Raw genomic sequence first — 18,443 nt, 5'->3', positions numbered from 1 at the left:
GGTGTGATCCTGGAGACCGGGGATCGAGTACCGCATCGGGCTCCCTGCATGGAGCCTGCTTCTCCCTCTGCCTGTGTCTCTGCCTCTCTCTCTCTCTCTCTCATGAATAAATAAATAAAATCTTAAAAAAAAAAAAAGAAGAGAGGTGTACACACACACACACACACACACACACACACACTGGAACATTATCCATAAAAAATAATGAGATCTTATCATTTGAGATGACATGGATGGACCTAGAGGGTATTATGCTAAGTGAAATAACTCAAACAGAGGACAGATACTATGAATTCGCTTATATGTGGAATCTAAAAAAACAAAGCAAGTGAATAAACAAAAAGCAGAAACAGACCTATAAATACAGAAAACAAATTGATAGTTACCAGAGGGGGAGATGGTAAGGGGAAGGGCAAAATGGGTAAAAGGGAGGGGGGGGGATCTGGCCTCTGGTTATGGAATGAATAAGCCATGGGAATAAAAGGTACAGCACGGGGAATACAGTCAGTGAGGTTATAACAGTGTGGTATGGGGACAGATGGCAGCTACACTTGTGGTGAGCACAGCACAATGTACAGACTTGTTGAATCACTATGTTGTACACATAGTGCACAGGGTGTTAACTATATTTCAATAAAAAATACACTACATATTTTTATATATTTATTGAAAATAAAGAAATATAGTATATTTTTATGATTATATATTATATATTTTAAATTTATGATTGTATTCTCATATCCATCCTCCCTGCTTCCTTGCCACAAGAACTTTGATTTTGTTTGGGTGGGGGAAACAAAATGATCGACAATAGATCAAGAGTAGTTTTAAGGCAGTGATCCTAAATTCTGATATGCATTCGAATTAGACTCAAATGGTAGGAGGATTTAGGGCTAGTTTTGCTTTCCTGATGAAAGGGAAACATATGCCTGACATTGCTCACTTCCTCCCTTCCTTCTGCTGTGAACATGGGCTTGCTTTCTGAAGCAGTAGTAGCCATCTTGCAATCTGGAGGGAAGAAACCTAGAGAAACACAACCAGTAAATCCAAATTTGTTTATGCCACTGTTAATTGAATTCTCTGGTACTTGCAGCTGAAATCATTCCTAACTGATAAAAGCGAGGAGAAGAGAATAACGAGCAGCTGTAAGGCAAGCTGCAGTTAAAGGCCCTAACACAGATAAAGCTGAGTGATTCAGGGGAGGGTAAGAAGAAAGGCTTCATGAAAGCAGGAATTTGGGCAGGACTCTGGGGACTTCATATGGCTTAGACTGGAAGATACAGGGATGAGCAATTATGGGCAGAGAGAACTACATAAGGAAGGGCATGTGTGTGGCAAAGCTTGGCTCTATTTAGGGATTTGTGAGTTGCTGAAGATGGCTTGTGTGTAACATGTAGGGAGTAGAAATTTTAGATGATAAGTCTGGAAAGGTTGATCAATGCCATCTGTAGAGGAGTTGGGTCTTAGTTGGGTCGACATGAAGGAGGTGAGAGTGGCATAATCAGAGGTGCAGTTCCGGGAGATTGTTTTGGTGGTCATGTTTATGATAGTTTATTTGGGAGGGAGGTCAGAGATTGAAAAACCACCAATTTAGGTTACCCCAACAGTCAAAGTGAGAGAAATAAAGACCTAAACTGGATGTGGTTATGAGAGACAACGGGGCGCCTGGGTGATTCAGTCTATTAAACATACGACTGTTGGTTTCGGCTCAGGTTCAGGGTCATGAGATGGAGCCCTGAGACAAGCTCTGAGCTTGGAGTCTGCTTGGGATTCTCTCTCTCTCCCTCTGCCCCTCCCACTTGTGCTCTCTCTCTCTCTGTCAAATAAATAAATCTTTAAAAAAGAGCGAGAGAGAGAGAGCGAGAGAAAGAACAGAGTGAGAAGTGCCTCAAAGGTGAAGTAGGTGCTTGGCACTTGATGGAGCTGGGGCCTGGTGACACCTACCCTTCTTGGTAAGGCTTTGTCCTGGGTTTTGGAGTCTGGAGATGAAGTTTCTTTTTTTTTTTTTTTTTTTTTAAAGAGTGAAGTATTGACAACCTTCCTTTTTTTTTTAATTTTATTTATTTATGATAGTCACAGAGAGAGACAGAGAGAGAGAGGCAGAGACACAGGCAGAGGGAGAAGCAGGCTCCATGCAGGGAGCCCGATGTGGGACTCGATCCCGGGTCTCCAGGATCGCGCCCTGGGCCAAAGGCAGGTGCCAAACCGCTGTGCCACCCAGGGATCCCCTGGAGATGAAGTTTCTTCATGGCTTTTCCTCTGCCTGGAGTATACATCTGCCTTCCTCTCGACCCTCAGTCCCCACCACCTCTCTAGATCCTTCAATACCAACCTCAGATCCCACTTTAAGAGTCCACATATCCATCAGTAGGAGAACAGATAAATGGTGGTGCAGTTATACAATGAGTTATGAAAAGGAACAAACCCACAATGCGTGCAGCCACATGGGTGACTCTCAGATAAATGATGCAAATGAAATAAGCCAGACCAAAGCATACATCCTGTAGGATTCCATTCATATGAAGTTCAGAAACAGGCAAAAATAATCTATAATGAGGAAAAAAAAAACCCCAGAGTAGCACTTGCCCATGGGGGCTGGGGGACTGAGTAGCACTTGCCTTGGGGGGTGGGGGAAGGAGTTTTCTAGGGTGAGGGACAGAGGTTTAGGTCATGTAGGCACAGGGGTTTGTTAAAACCTGTACAGAGCTACACTTAAGATCTGCATTTCCATGTGTAAATTTTACCCCTCCCCCAAACGTACACAACTGAAGTGTCATTGATGACGTGCACGCTGATGGCTGGCTGGCTGGCTACGCACGCGGTGGAGCAGAGCTAGGAAGGTGTTAACACGGAGAGAATCTAGGTGATGGGTAATGGGGTGCTTAACTCCAATTCTCTCAACATCTCTGTGTGCTTGAAATAGTTGATAATGAAATGCTGGGGGGAAGCTCCTGAGTTTAAGATTTGATAATCCACCTACCCAAGAGCAACGGCAGTCAAAGACCACCCTGCAGGCAAGATATCGGGCCTTTGTAGGGTAGCTATGACCAGGGGCTGAAAAAAGGGGCAGTCTCGTTCTTGATGCCTTCCCAAATGATTTTGGCTGGTTCGGTGCAGTAGAAATTCTCTTCTCTGCACTTTTCCCTGAGTTCCAGTATCATTAAATCTTCTCTTTGCAGACTAACCCCTCTATTCCCTCAGGGTTTGGTGTCGTCTTGCCCTCAGGGTTTGGTGCGTCTTGCCCAGGGTTTGGTGTCGTCTTGCCACAGCCCACCTAAAAATTATCATCCAATAATAAATTTCACATCTACTTTTTTTTTTTTTATATATTTTTTTAAAATTTTTATTTATTTATGATAGTCATCACACACACACAGAGAGAGAGAGAGTCAGAGACATAGGCAGAGGGAGAAGCAGGCTCCATACACCAGGAGCCCGACGTGGGATTCGATCCGGAGTCTCCAGGATCGCGCCCTGGGCCAAAGGCAGGCGCCAAACCGCTGCGCCACCCAGGGATCCCTTCACATCTACTTTGATTATGGACTGCAAAGTTATTTGAAACACCACACAACAATGTGATTGGTTCTCTTTTTTTGTTCCAAGAGTAAAGAGATTTAACAGAAATGTCAGCGTATGGAGAGGAAAGCTTCCCAGTCCACAGGAGGTCTCCCGCGGAGCACGTAATTAGAAGTGGTCACTGATGCGATTTCACCTTTGCCACGGGAATAGCTCTTCAGAGCTTGTGGGCTTCTTTCCCCTGGGCTTCGCCAGAGGCTCTATCCCCTTTGTGAGCAATACCTCTTCACTAGAATCTCTAATTCTATCCCTGATACTCATTTAATTATGTATTTCTTTTTTGTCCCCAACTGGAACATCCTTGATCACAAGTTTCAATCTTTCAGAAATCACTATTTTTCTGAAGCCTTTCCGCAGCGGGGTGGCCAACCTTTCCCTCACAAAGTCATGTTGCCTACTTAGGTAATTTCCTGTACAGTGTTTAGTTTAATATATATGTATCCTTAAAGGACATTGCTCCTGCGTTTGTGTATCTCTTTGAGCTACTGATACTTTCAAAGTTTTTTTTTTTTTAATTTTTATTTATTTATGATAGTCACACACACAGAGAGAGAGAGAGAGGCAGAGACACAGGCAGAGGGAGAAGCAGGCTCCATGCACCGGGAGCCCGACGTGGGATTCGATCCCGGGTCTCCAGGATCGCGCCCTGGGCCAAAGGCAGGCGCTAAACCGCTGTGCCACCCAGGGATCCCCTGATACTACTTTCATATGTATTTTTATTACATACTTGTGAAAATCTTTACTTCACTTGCTTCAGCAAAACAGAGGTGTAATCTTTACGATTTTACTTTCTCCAATCTCATACATGTTGGCTTACAATTCATTTTTCTATTTTGCTTTGCGTAGATGCCCTAGTGATAGGAACTAAACGTTCCTTAGAGGGCAGAAGCCTCTAACTCAGTGATTTACATCCTTGGGTAGGTTTCAGAATCCTCGAGTGCTTGTTTGCACTGCAGATTCTTCTTTTATGGATTTATTTTTTTTTTAGAGAGGGAGAGAGAATGGAGGGGGAGGGGCAGGCAGAGAGGGAGGGAGAGAATCTGAAGCAGGCCTCGTGCCAGCAGAGCTGGAGCTCAGGACCCTGCGACCATGACCTGAGCTGAAATCAGGAGTCGGAGGCTCGTGTCGAGCCACCCAGGTACCCCTGCACTACAGTTTCTGGAACCCATCCCTCATATAGGTGTAATGGGGATGACATTTTTGAAAAATGATGTCTGTTGGGACATGGGTTACGTTACATAATTTCAACCTTACAGAAACATAAAATGGTTAACTTGAATATTTAGAACACATGTGCAGGATATTTACACTTTGACCTCAAATTATCATCACTTTACAGTGCTGCTTCATAAATCAGCCTGGAATAAGTGACACTAGATTTTCTGTCTTGGAAGATGAACAAACCAGGGACGAGAGAAAGCCTGATATTTCCCTTGTGGTCAGTCTTTGTAAAGTTGTGTAACTCTTGACTAAGGATATGTTTTCTCCTCCACATTTCTAAGCTGACTCTGGAGATAAATTGCCCTAAGGGTCTGAAATTTTATGTGAGGTGTTCAAGGAGTAACAGGACATCAGCACTTATAAATCAGTGCAACTTATTAAGGAAGACTTGTTTTATTAAGGAAATACATGAAAAATGTTAAATAAAATCAAATGATTCCAAAAGTCTAACAGCAAAAACAGTCCCCTGCTTTCTCCCCAAGCATTTTCATTCTCTTAGCTTTTCCTTCTGGTGGTTACCTTTTTGTTGGTCCCTGCCTCTGTTAACTATTTTGGTATTTTTTCAAATGAATGCATATATCAATATGTGTGTATTCTTTGCATGTATTTATCAGCCTTTTGAGTTTCTTCGTCTCTAAATGGCTTGCTTCTTTCTCATCAATATCTGAGTTCTAAAGATTCTGGATACTAATAGTTTGCTGATTATGCTCCTGGCAGAGAGTGCCCTTGTTTTCTTATGGTTTGTAAATCTTATGCAGGATGGATTCCTGTCCTTTTCTGTGATCTTTTTTTCTCCCTCTATGGAAGACTTTAGTTCCTTTTTACTCTTGATATCCTATATCCTAATTTTACTGAACTACAGCGCTCAATTACTATCTTAAGTAATTGTTCATGAAAACACAGCGCTTCAAAAAAATCTAATCACAATAGGTACAACATGTCCAACTCTTACACTCACGATGGTTTACAGCACACATTTTCCTACACATACTACATATACTTATTAAACACTTACGGTATTGTACGCACTGTACTTTTTTTATTTGGCAGTCTGGCATTTTTCTGTCAGTACCTTATTCTTTTTAACTGCTACAGATAGTATTTTATAGACACATCCATTGGTTATTTCTTTATTGACTGTCATTTGGGCTGTTTCCAAGTTTTAAAAAAATAGCGTAACAAACACTCTTGGGTCCATCTCTTTATTATTTTTAAAAAAAGATTTTATTTATTTATTTATGAGAGACACACAGAGAGAGGCAGAGACATAGGCAGAGGGAGAAGCAGGCTCCATGTAGGGACTCGATCCCAGGACTCCAGGATCACGCCCTGGGCCAAAGGCAGATGTTCAACCACTGAGCCACCAAGGTGCCCTGGGTCCAAACCCAGAATATTGTGAATTTTAATTGATATTGCTAACTTAAACTCTAAAAAGGTTATATTAATTTACAAGGCAAAAAAAAAGCTATTTCTTCAGATACCTAACAATCCACATCTTTGCTAACATGATGGGTAAAATGTGTTTTAATTTTCATTTTTTAATTCAGCGAAGTTTAATTTAGTTTCCATCTTCATAATTTTGGTTTCTAGCATTATCCATTTCCAATTCATTACCTTCTTAATTTCTAATTTTAGCCATGTGCTGTTATTACTCTTTTTTATAAGGAACAGCCTATTCTTCTTACATCATAACATCCCATGGAATCTCACTGAAGATCTAAAACAGTTTTTAGAGGTCTCAGACATTTCTTTTTAATCTTTAAAATTAAGGTAGTGTCCTACCTGCCTTTTTACTATCCCTATGGAATTATTAGAGTTCTCAACTTACTGATTTCCTGAGTGAACAACTTTTTCAGGAGTGTGATATAGATAGAGAAATCAAAGTTCCTATTTTGATCTAATTTTCTTTTAATATTTGAGCCCTCGCTTTTCTGTTTTTAACCCATTTCTGAGTTTTGGACAAATCTGTCTAGTCCTATCTTTGTAAGTCCTGGTTTCAACTCATGCTATCAGGGATTGTCTCTCTTTGGCTCTTGGTAGATACGCTACCCTAGGCAGGTACTGGTCCTTGATGGGCAACACAGTTATAGCAAGAAATGTTTCACAAATGATGTCTGATATGGTCTAGTTAAGATTAATAAAATCACACTGCTTAGAAAGAATTATCCATGGACTTAGAGTCGACAAAAGTTTTTTTTCCTAATATTAAAATATAGATAGAATTGTTTGGTGGGGGGGGGAACTAACTTGAAATAAATCAAAAAATATCTTCACATTAATCGTTCTTCTCATATACTTCAAATTTGTACTTAATGCCTTTCTCCTCCTGGACATCAGAAAGCACACCTGGGTATCTGTAAAAGAAAATATGCATAATAATATGCCAATTAAAAAGAGAGCTTCTCTGACTCTCAGTCAAAAGGCACCAATAAATAACAGAAGCAATAACACAGGTAAATAAAATTCTTCCCTTCCTTTTTTCCTTCACAATGGTAAACCACTGTGAAACTGGGTATTATGCAAATTCACTACATATGGGAACAGAAAGAAAAACTTTCAAGCTATATAGAAAGTCAGAAAATGGAAAGTGCCAATTTCTCCTTTCCTTCGGACTCCTAATCTTTCTGTCCAAAACTAACCTCCATCAGCAGTTTCTCTTTTCTCTTTCCATTACCAGTCAGCTAACATGAAATTGCTTAATAACATTTTGTAAATCTTAACATTTGGTATAAAATTTCTTGTGTGAGCAAAGGAAAAACGAAATACAACCTTTAGCTGCTTAGAGCAGAACTGAAGTTGTATGTCCTATGTGGTGTGAGATTCTCAGTTGCTCGTTGAATCAATGGACACTACTCTGCTCTCATTTCCCAGGGACTCACAATTCTTTTATTGACATCGCTTTTTTTTTTTAAAGATTTTATTTATTTATGGAGACAGAGGGAGAGACAGGGACACAGGCAGAGGGAGAAGTAGGCTCACCTCAAGGAGCCCTATGTAGGACTTGATCTTGGACTCCGGGATCACGCCCTGAGCTGAAGTCAGATGCTCAACTACTGAGCCACCCAGGTGTCCCTACTGACATCATTGTTTATCTGGTATTTTCTAACTCTCACTTAGCTCTGTGTTTCTTCCGTCTTCCAATTCAAAACCAGGCCCTCAAAAAAAACAAAAACAAAAACAAAAACAAAAAAAAACAAAAACAAAAACAAAAACAAAAAACCAGGCCCTCCTTTGGGTATACATCAAAAAGTGGAGTCATTGCTAGATCATATGTTAATACTCTTTTTAATTTTTTTGAGGAACCTCTATATTGTTTTCCATAGAGGTTTCACCATTTTACATTCCCATCAACATGTATAAGAGTTTCAATTTCTCTATATCCTCACCATTACTTGTTATCTCTTGGATTTCTTTTTTTGGTAACAAATCAGGATTGCAAACAGATATATGTCCTCCTATGTTCACTGCAGCCTAATTCACAATAGCTAAGCAACCTAAATGCCCATCAACAGATGAAAAATGGATAAAAAATGTGGTCTATACATACAATAGAATATTATACAGTCTCAAAAAAGAAGGAAATACTGCCATATGCAGCAACATGGATGAACGTGGAGGACATTATACTCAGTGAAATAAGCCAGTCACAGAAGAACAAATAGCACAGTATTTAAAATGGTCAAAGTCCTAATAACAGAGTAGAGGGTGGTTTACAGGAGTTGTGGGAAAGGGGAAATGGAGTTGTTCAAAGGAAGAAAGTGTGTGCAAGATTAAGTTCTAGAGATGTGCTGTGCAACACTGTGCCTACAGTTAACAACACTCTGTTGTATAATTAAAATTTTGTTGAGAGTAGGCTTCATGTTGTATTCTCAACACAATAAATTTTTTTCCCACTGTAAAACACCACCACCAGCAAAAAAAAGAAAACCCAGGAGGACGCCTGTGTGGCTCAGTGGCTGAGCCTCTGCCTTGGGCTCAGGGCTTGATACCTGGTCCGTCCACTAACTACTCTCATCTCCAACCCAAATCTTTTTTTTTTTAAAGATTTTATTTATTCATTCATGACAGAGAGAGAGAGGCAGAGACACAGGCAGAGGGAGAAGCAGGCTCTGCGCAGGGAGCCTGACATGGGACTCGATCCTGGGTCTCCAGGATCAGGCCCTGGGCTGAAGGCGGTGTTAAACCGCTGAGCCACTGGGGCTGCCCCTCCAACCCAAATCTTGTACTTCCCTAGTATTGTGTCAGCCACACCCCCAATATGCTCCAGGTGAGGGGGGAGGAACATCTGCTTTAATCAGACTTGTATTTGACTCTGGTTCTGCTGTGTGATACTTAAGTTATCAACTGAGGGACGCCCGGGTGGCTCAGCAGTTAAGCGTCTGCCTTCAGTTCAGCCCAGGGTGCGATCCTGGAGATCCAGGTTCGAGTCCCACTTCGGGCTTCCTGCATGGAGCCTGCTTCTCCCTCTGACTCTGCCTATGTGTCTGCCTCTCTTTCTGTGTGTGTCTCATGAATACATACATAAAATCTTTAAAAAAAAAAAAAAGTTATCAACAGAAAGTCTTCATCCTTATGAATAATTTAGCACTAAGTTCATTATATTAAGTGTTCTACAAATGTTACTCTTTAATATTATTAATTTGTTTCATCCCTTTATTTTCTAAACTCATTCTTGGGCAGCCTGGGTGGCTCAGTGGTTTAGCACCACCTTCAGACCAGGGCCTGGTCCTGGGGACCCGGGATCAAGTCCCATGTCGGGCTCCCTGCATGGAGCCTGCTTCTCCCTCTGCCTGTGTCTCTGCCTCCCTTTCTCCCTGTGTCTCTCATGAATGAATAAATTAAAAACAAAACAAAACAAAAAAAACCAACCTCATTGTAGCAGGGATGATACAGGAAAAAATTAAACCTCCTTTGATAGCCAATACAATGCTGAGTAGTAACAGGTACTAACTTTTTGTTGACTAATTAGAGGTTATACCATTTGATTAAAAACATAATTAGAGGCATAAAGTAACAGTAGCATAATAATGTATAAGGAAATGAAAGAGCTGTTTGTTTCTTGAAAAATTTACATTTCAGAGGAAGAAGCTATGTTTGTATTTACTAACCATTTTCTGAGCTGTTTCTGTTCCACTGTTTTAATAGCAACATAGCAGTTTTCCTTTTTTAAAGAAATGATTTTATGAGGCCAACTTTTAACCGTAATTTTAGTTTCTTTGGAATAAGTCACCAAAAGCAACATTTACATTTTTTTGGTGTGTGTGTAAAAATCTCAGGATTATCAAGGTTCTCAGTTAATAAGATAAAGGCAAAGTGTCACAATTATTTCTAAAACCATGAATAATAGTAACTTAGAAATAGTACACTATGGGTTGGATATGGTCACTAGCCATGATATATATTAATATTAATCTGCTCTGTGAAATTAATTTCTGCTTAACATTAATTTAAACTGTCCACAATACGTATTCAGTCTCTTGCTTTTTTTTTTTTTTTTTTTTTAAGATTTTATTTATTTTTTCATGAGAGACACACAGAGAGAGGCAGAGACAGGTAGAGGGAGAAGCAGGCTCCCTGCAGGGAGCCCGATGGGGGACTTGATCCCGGAACTCCAGGATCAGGCCCTGAGCCAAAGCCAGAAGCACAACCACTGAGCCATCCAGGCGTCCCTATTCAGTCTGTTTTAATAATGATAACTACCCTACCATCATCATTCCCAAGTGCCTAGGTGCAACATACAAACTCTAAGTTAAGCCTAACAGGATTTGTTAAGAACCACTGAGAAAGAGCTTCCCTTCTAGAATCTTCCAGCAGTAGACAATCCAATGAATGTGAAGAGACATTAAGACCCGAACTGAGAGGGGATCCCTGGGTGGCTCGGCGGTTCAGCGCCTGCCTTTGGCCGAGGGCGTGATTCTGGAGTCCTGGGATCGAGTCCCGCGTTGGGCTCCTGGCATGGAGCCTGCTTCTCCCTCTGCCTGCTTGTGTCTCTGCCTCTCTCTCTCTGTCTATCATGAATAAATAAATAAATAAAATCTAAAAAAAAAAAAAACATTAAAAAAGAAGACCTGAACTGAGAGAACACCATGAAAATAATACAGACGTGATTTAATGTCAAGTCTAAGAAAGAAGTAAATAGTTTTTCAAACAGTTACCTAAGAGGAATAACTCACAACTAAAATAAAATGAAGGCTCTATAGCAAGCACAAGCTCAGGAGAGAGACATAGAGGGAACATGTATAAAGATCCTGTTGGAATAGGAAGTAATGGGAAAAGAAGAGGAAATGTCATCCAGAAACCTTCAAGTTGTCCACTGATAAGGGACATCTGTCCCAGCTCTGGAGCTAACTAATGTCTCAAAGGCCTCTTCTGGACTTTATCCTCTTTGACTACACGGTTACATGGAAGGTTGTAACTAGAAGGAAAAGCCTGTTTGGGGCTTCATTTAAGCAGAAAACTGCTGCAGGAAATATTTGGGCCTGCTGGTTTGGTTGGAGCCTAGTGTGAAATAGTCTAAGGCAGAAAGAGTTCTTCCAGGTAAGATGAATGAAAGCAGAGTCTTAGAGGACACGCTGGCATGGTGCTGGCAAAAAAAAAAAAAAAAAAAAAAAAAAAAAAAAAAGAATTGCACAGTCAATGGCCCAGGGGGAAAAAGGCAGACATAAAGTCAAACCTTACTTTGTTAAGACTAATTTCTGCTTTGGGGTTTCTACCCCTTGTGGTTTCACCTACATTCTGATTTTATTCTCTTCATGCTTTACAACAGTCTCATCTTTAATTTTTTTTTTTAATTTATTTATGATAGTCACAGAGAGAGAGAGAGAGAGAGAGAGAGAGAGAGAGAGAGGCAGAGACACAGACAGAGGGAGAAGCAGGCTCCATGCACTGGGAGCCCGATGTGGGATTCGATCCCGGGTCTCCAGGATCGCGCCCCGGGCCAAAGGCAGGCGCCAAACCGCTGCGCCACCCAGGGATCCCCAGTCTCATCTTTATTTCCTTTTACTAGTGCTTTTATTCCCAGGAAGTATGGTGTTAATAAAAGATAACTGTGTTTGAACTGAAACTTATAGGGATAATGGGGGTCTAATAGGGATAATGGGGGGTCTAAATGAAGTGTAACTATGGGGAAAGGAGGGGAGGTAAAGAATGATCAGGGTTCATTTCTGGACAGTTGGAAGCAATTCTAAGTTCCTCAGTATACAGAGACTTGCAGAGAAAGCAGCTCAAGAATTGAGCAACATTACAAATTTCCAGGGTTTCCCTTTTCTCTACTTGATGAAAAACTGACCAACTCTAGATTTCCCCTTAAGAGGGGATTCCTTCCACACCACGTTAAAGAGGCTGTTATTTTGTTGGTACAGGCTTAGAAGTAAGATAACCATCAAATGATACAATGAAAAAAGACTTTTCATTTTCTTTCATAGCCTTGTTTAGGAAGTCTATTTTGGAGCAATTTCCTTGGATTTTGGCTTTGGATAGCAATTTCCTATCTGAATCTACCCACAATTAACATTTTCTAGGGGCACCTGGGATGGCAGAGTTGGTTAAGTATCCAACTCTTGGTCTTGGCTCAGGTCATGTCCTTGGGATTCACCAACCCTTCACAAACTCTTCCAAAAAAACAGAAGAGGAAAGAGACCATTTCCCAACACCCTGTAAAGCCAGCATTCACCGGACACCAAAACCAGGTGAAGACATTACAGGAAAAGCAAACTACAGACCAAAATCCACTATGAATATAAATGTAAAAACCCTCAACAAAATATTAGCAAACTGAATCCAGGAACATAAAGAAAGGACTGAACATTATTACCAAGTGGATTTATCCCAGAAATATAAGAATAGTTTAACATGAAAATCAATCAATGTTAATACACCGTATCAATAGCCTTTTAAAGACAAAGACCACGTGATTATCTCCATAGACTCAGAAAAAGCATCGGACAAAATCCAATACTTCCTTGTGATAAAAATTCTCAGTGAGGTAGAAATAGAAGAGATCTTCCTCAGTGTAATAAACGGCATGTATGAAAAACCCACAGCTAATATACTGAATGGTGAAGACTGAATGCTTCCCCTTAGGAACAGAAGCAAGACAAGTATGTATGTCTTACCCTTGTCACTTCCATTCATAATTGCACTGGAGGTTCTAACCAGAGCAATTAGGTAGGAAAATGAAATTTTAAAAATGCAGATTGGGAAGAAGTAAAACTACCTCTGTTTGTAAATGATATATCCTGCATATAGAAAATCCTAAGGAATTTACTAACATTAGAATAAATGAGTTCAGCACAGTTGCACGATAACAGGATCAATAAACAAAAATCAATTGTATATCTATGTATTACCAATGAACAGTTTGGAGATAAAATGATGAACACAGCTCCATTTATAATAGCATCAACAAGAATAAAATGCGTAAGAATAAACTTAATAATGAAGTGTAATACTTGTATAGTGAAAGCTACAAAAAAAAAAGCACTGGTGAAGAAATTAAGGAAGACCTAAATAAGTAGAAAGATACCACATGCTCGCAGTTTAGAAAAATAAATACTGCTTATATAGCAAAATTCTTCAAATGGATCCTTGTAGTAATGGCTGCACAACTCTGTGAATATACTAAAACGACTGAATTATATACTTTTAATGGGTATGATGTATGAATCATTACTCAGTAAAGATTTTCAGTTCTAAGAGCCGGAGAGCCAGAAATATTTTAAGTTATCAAAGATCCTAGAGGGTCAGTTTTGGAAAGAGGTCTGATGGAGAGCAACAGGATTTGGAAAGATAAATTCACACAGTAATCTTTCTCTTACGAGCAAAGAGAAAGACAGAAATGTGACAGCAGCTATCAATATTCATATAATGTGAGAATCAGCAACCTAAGCAATACAAGAGAAAAATATGTAAGATGTGACAAAGAAACACAACTGATCTTATAAATACATATAAAATCACTAAGTGTGATTTTTCTATGTGGTCACCTTTGGGGACTAACCAAAACCCTGTACTTCAGCTTTTAAGAGAACTTTTAGAGTTTTTAAAAATTTCAGTTTTCTTTAGAACTAGTTAAAAGCCAAGGAAAACACACACTTCATTAGATTTAAGACTATTACTCTATAAGGACACTTGGGTGGCTCAGGTCATGATCCCCAGGTCTTGGGATGGAATCCCACATTGATCTCCCCATAGGGAGAGCCTGCTTCTCCCGCTGACTGTGTCTCTGCCCCTGTCTGTGACTCTCATGAAGAAATAAATAAAATCTTAAAAAAAAAAACGACAAAAAAACCCCAGACTACTCTATAGACTCTTACTTTAAAGCTTGGCCATCCACTTATTCAGACTTGGTTCTGAATGTCCTTTTAGGAGGTACTTTCCAAAACAAACTCACACTCAAAGAACAATGACTGGATTCAATTGAGAATATCTGAAAGAATGTGTTAAAACCTAATCTGAAAGTGTGGATACGGTTAATCTTTTACTCTTCATAGCTAACAGCTGAAAAGTCCTTTTTAATTTTTTTAATTGAAATATAAAAAAGTGCCTTTAAACTAAAATGCTAGGAGTCTTCAAAATCAGGCAGTTTCATGTTAAAAATCACAACCCCATATAAAACAAATATAACCTCTTCTTTCGATCTCTACCACTATCCAAATCTCTTATTCTTTCTCTTCAATTCTCACAGCCAACTGCTCTCCCAGCTTCACTCTTGCCATCCTTCTTCCATCCCAAGTCTGTTCTCCACAAACAGCTGGAACAATATTACTCTCTATTCAAAACCTCTAAACCTGCCCCTGATCTGACTCCTTCTGGCTTCCCCCTTGCTTACAAGGCTCACAGTGGCTTTCAGCCTCAGGGAGAATACCACGCTGGTTCCCGCCCTCTGGTGTCTACACTATTTCTGGTTTCTAGAATGGTCTTCTCTGCTGTTTGCATGGCTGGCTTCTTGCTATTTAGATCTCAGCGTAGATACTACTCTTCAGAGAGGACTTCTCAGACAATACAGTATTTACCACATCACAGTATTTCAGTTCTCCATATAGCAACTCTCTTGATGTTTATCTATCATTTGCTACCCTCCTGCTCTACTACAAAAAAATCTAATCTTAGAGAGCAGTACCTCTGCCTTGGTAAGCACTGTTTCCCTAGTGCCTAAGACAAATGTCTGATGCTAAGCACAGATCTTGTAGAATGAGCTAATGACTACTCTTAGTTGTCAGTAAGATGATTAAAACTTAAACATTCCCGGGCAGCCCCGGTGGCTCAGCAGTTTAGCGTCCCCCCGTCCCTTCAGCTTGGGGTGTAATCCTGGAGACCCAGGATCGAGTCCCACGTCAAGCTCCCTGCATGGAGCCTGCTTCTCCTCTGCCCGTCTCTCTCTCTCTCTGTCATGAATAAGTAAATATTAAAAAAACCCCAAAACTTAAACATTCCCAAGTTTGTTAAATCAAGATTTACTAAAATTCCTAAACTATTTGTCTATACAACACATAACTAATCCAAATTTAATCTGAAGAGATATACTTTTTTTTTTTTTTTAAAGATTTTATTTATTTCTTCATGAGAGACACACAGAGAGAGAGGCAGAGACAAAAGAGACAAAGGCAGAGGGAGAAGCAGGCTCCATGCAGGGAGCCTGATGCGGGACTTGATCCTGGGACTCCAGGATCCCGCCCCGAGCCAAAGGCAGATGCTCAACCACTGAGCCGCCCAGGCATCCCTCCTTCTATAATTCTTAAGTAGGAAATCCAAAATGCTTCAGACATATTAGTAGCATTTTACTTACTCTGGCAGAAGTTTATATTTCTCCAAATCAATTTCTGGGAAAAACGTGTCACTTTCAAATTCATGCATAATCCTTGTCACAAATAGTCTAAGATGGCCTGGTTTGTTCATGGCTTCCTTTGAAAAAACACAAAAGGTATCAATTTCCTAATTTATCTGTCAAAATAGAAACTTTTAAGATTTCTGTTTAATTATACAGTTTATACTAGGTATTAAAGACATGCTACATATCTTTACGTCCAAAGCATGCTACTTATTTATCTATTTATTAAAAAGATTTTATTTTTTTAAGATTTTATTTATTTGAGAGAGAGAGAGCATGTGCGCGTAAGCATGAGCCATGAGGAGGGACAGAGGGAGAGGGAGAAGCAGACTCTGCTGAGCAGGGAGCCAGATGTGGGGCTCAATCCCAGGACCTTGAGCTCATGACCTGAGCTGAAGGCAGACGCTTAACCAACTGAGCTACCCAGGTGCCCACAAAGAAGGCTGTTTAAATATCCTATTCTTTACTTTGGGGTCCCACAATGTCTTAGTTATTTCGAGAATGGGACTAATCATTAGCAATAATTATGAGAGGGAATTTAAACATATTCTGGCCTCTAGTTTACTTACATGAACTCTTTTCATTTAAGCATTCAGTATTCCTTTTTTCTTTGGTAGTTGTTTAAGAATTAAGAGCTGTAAATTATCTAGTTGTTCTTGAAGAAAAATTTGCATATGTATATATGGATAAGATGGTATAATTTCTTGAGATTTTCATCATTGAAAACCCCAAGGGCACACTTAGTACATTTGCATAGAATTTAATAATGCTTCCACTTCTTAGGAGATAGTTACAATGACAGTAGGTAATTTACTTTCTTAGCCTCTTGTTGCTAATGATTTTTATTTGGCCTTATGTTGTTAATGTCTTTTTAAATTACTGCCTAGGTACTGCTGATAGTTTCTATAGAAAAACTGCCCTTCCTTTTGCAAAGATGGGCCGGAGGAGAAGAAGGAAGCCCCTGCCCCTCCCAAAGCCGAAGCCGAAGCCAAAGCAAAGGCTTTGAAAGCCGAAGCCAAAGCAAAGGCTTTGAAAGCTAAGAAAGCGGTGCTGAAAGGCATGCACAGTCACACAAAAAAGGAAGATCCGCATGTCACCTACATTCTGATGACCCAAGACCCTGCGTCTCTGAAGGCAGCCCAAATATCCTCTAAAGAGCACCCCCAGGAGCAACAAGCTTGATCACTATGCTATCATTGAGTTTCCCCCACACTACCGAGTCAGCCATGAAGAAAATAGAAGACAACAACACACTTGTGTTCATTGTGGATGTCAAGGCCAATAAGCATCAGATCAAACAGGCTGTGAAGAAGCTCTATGCCATTGATGTGGCCAAGGTCAACACCTTGATCAGGCCTGATGGAGAGAAGAAAGCATATGTTCGACTGGCTCCTGACTGTGATGCTTTGGGTGTTGCCAACAAAATTGGGATCATCTAAACTGAGTCCAGCTGGCTATCAATCTAAATCTAAATTTTTTTCACCATAAAAAAGAAAAGAAAAGAAAAGAAAAGAAAAACTGCCCTTGGGACACCGGGGTGGCTCAACTGGGTGGCTCAGCAGTTGAGCATCTGCTTGTGGCTCTGGTCATGATCCTGGAGGCCTGAGATCAAGCTCTGCATCGGGCTTCCTGCATGGAGCCTGCTTCTCCCACTGCCTATGTCTCTGCCTCTCCCTCTCTCTCTCTCTCTCTGTGTCTCTCATGAATAAATAAATAAAATCTCTCTTTTTTTTTTCTTAAAGGATTTTATTTATTTATTCATGAGGGACACAAGAGAGGAAGGCAGAGACATAGGCAGAGAGAGAAGGAGGCTCCCTGCGGGGAGCCCGATGTGGAACTCAATCCCAGGACCCCAGGACCATGCCCCAAGCTAAAGGCAGACGCTCAACCACTGAGCCACCCAGGTGTCCCTAAATAAATAAAATCTTAAAAAAAAAAAAAAAAAAAAAAAGGGAAGAAAAAACTGCCCTCAAATGAGTATCTTAAAATTCTATTAAAAAGTCATGAGCTGCATCTCTAAGAAAGCAATAACCCTTGATTTTCAAATAGCTTATAGAAAAAAAAGTATATACATATATATATACACATATACATAATTTTAAGTGTGTATTATCCTTGAAATTCCAAATAAGGGCATAGAACAAATTTTGTTTTTTATTTTTGTTTTTTTACTACCACGTATATTAAATCATTTATTCTCTTGCCCCAACCAAAAAAATGTTCTGCCAATTTTTACTGTATCAAAAATTAGAGAAACTTGGGGAACCCTGGGTGGCTCAGCGGTTTAGCCCCTGCCTTCGGCCCAGGGGGTGATCCTGGAGTCCCGGGATCGAGTCCCGTGTCGGGCTCCCTGCATGGAGCCTGCTTCTCCCTCTGCCTGTGTCTCTGCCTCTCTCTCACACATCTCTGTGTTTCTCATGAATAAATAAATAAAATCTTAAAAAAAAAAAAAGAAACTGAGTGAGACTAGCCATAGAAGCTTTGAAAAAAGCTTTGAAAATCTGTATCTAAGTAAATGCTATACAGCAAACCTTTTCTGTAATGGGTCAGATGGTAAATATGTTAGGCTTTGTGGACCATATGGTTTTTTTCTTACTTTGTGGGTAACAGCAGCCATAGATAATATTAAACTGGTGGGCATGGCTGTGTTCCAATGAAACTTTGTTTACAAAAACAGGCTGGTCCCAGGGAAGATAAGCCTAAATGTTCCTCATGCTATTGTGATGTGAGGCAGGTGGGTAATGCAAAATTATCAGTTGTAATTTCTACTTCCTTACAACTTACATATATATTAAGTTACATATAAAAATTTAAGTTA

General features: G+C 40.0%; 2 protein-coding genes across 9 annotated transcripts in view; both read right to left on the bottom strand.

The window, feature by feature from the left end:
• ANKRD34B (ankyrin repeat domain 34B) overlaps positions 1-15,658 on the bottom strand; it is a 65,685-nt gene extending 50,027 nt beyond the window's left edge. Inside the window, exon 1 of the mRNA XM_072793657.1 lies at positions 15,584-15,658. The gene's annotated coding sequence lies outside the window, so the exon portion shown is untranslated. The remainder of the gene's footprint in view (positions 1-15,583) is intronic.
• Positions 1-18,443, bottom strand: part of DHFR (dihydrofolate reductase) — a 68,312-nt gene that overhangs the window by 35,441 nt on the left and 14,428 nt on the right. For 3 of the 8 annotated variants that reach the window (XM_072793682.1, XM_072793678.1, XM_072793677.1), the window contains exon 5: positions 15,584-15,699. In XM_072793682.1, coding sequence (XP_072649783.1) covers positions 15,584-15,699 — 116 coding nt within the window. Of the gene's footprint in view, positions 1-1,252; positions 3,275-5,985; positions 7,152-15,583; positions 15,700-16,879; positions 16,982-18,443 lie in introns of those variants that run through there. The other 5 variants (XM_072793676.1, XM_072793684.1, XR_012015409.1 and 2 more) reach the window with 4 other exon arrangements.

This window comes from Canis lupus, chromosome 2 (assembly GCF_048164855.1).
Source record: "Canis lupus baileyi chromosome 2, mCanLup2.hap1, whole genome shotgun sequence".
NCBI lineage: Eukaryota > Metazoa > Chordata > Mammalia > Carnivora > Canidae > Canis > Canis lupus.
The sequence above is the reverse complement of the archived record's forward strand: the minus strand, read 5'-3'. Positions and strand labels throughout refer to the sequence as shown.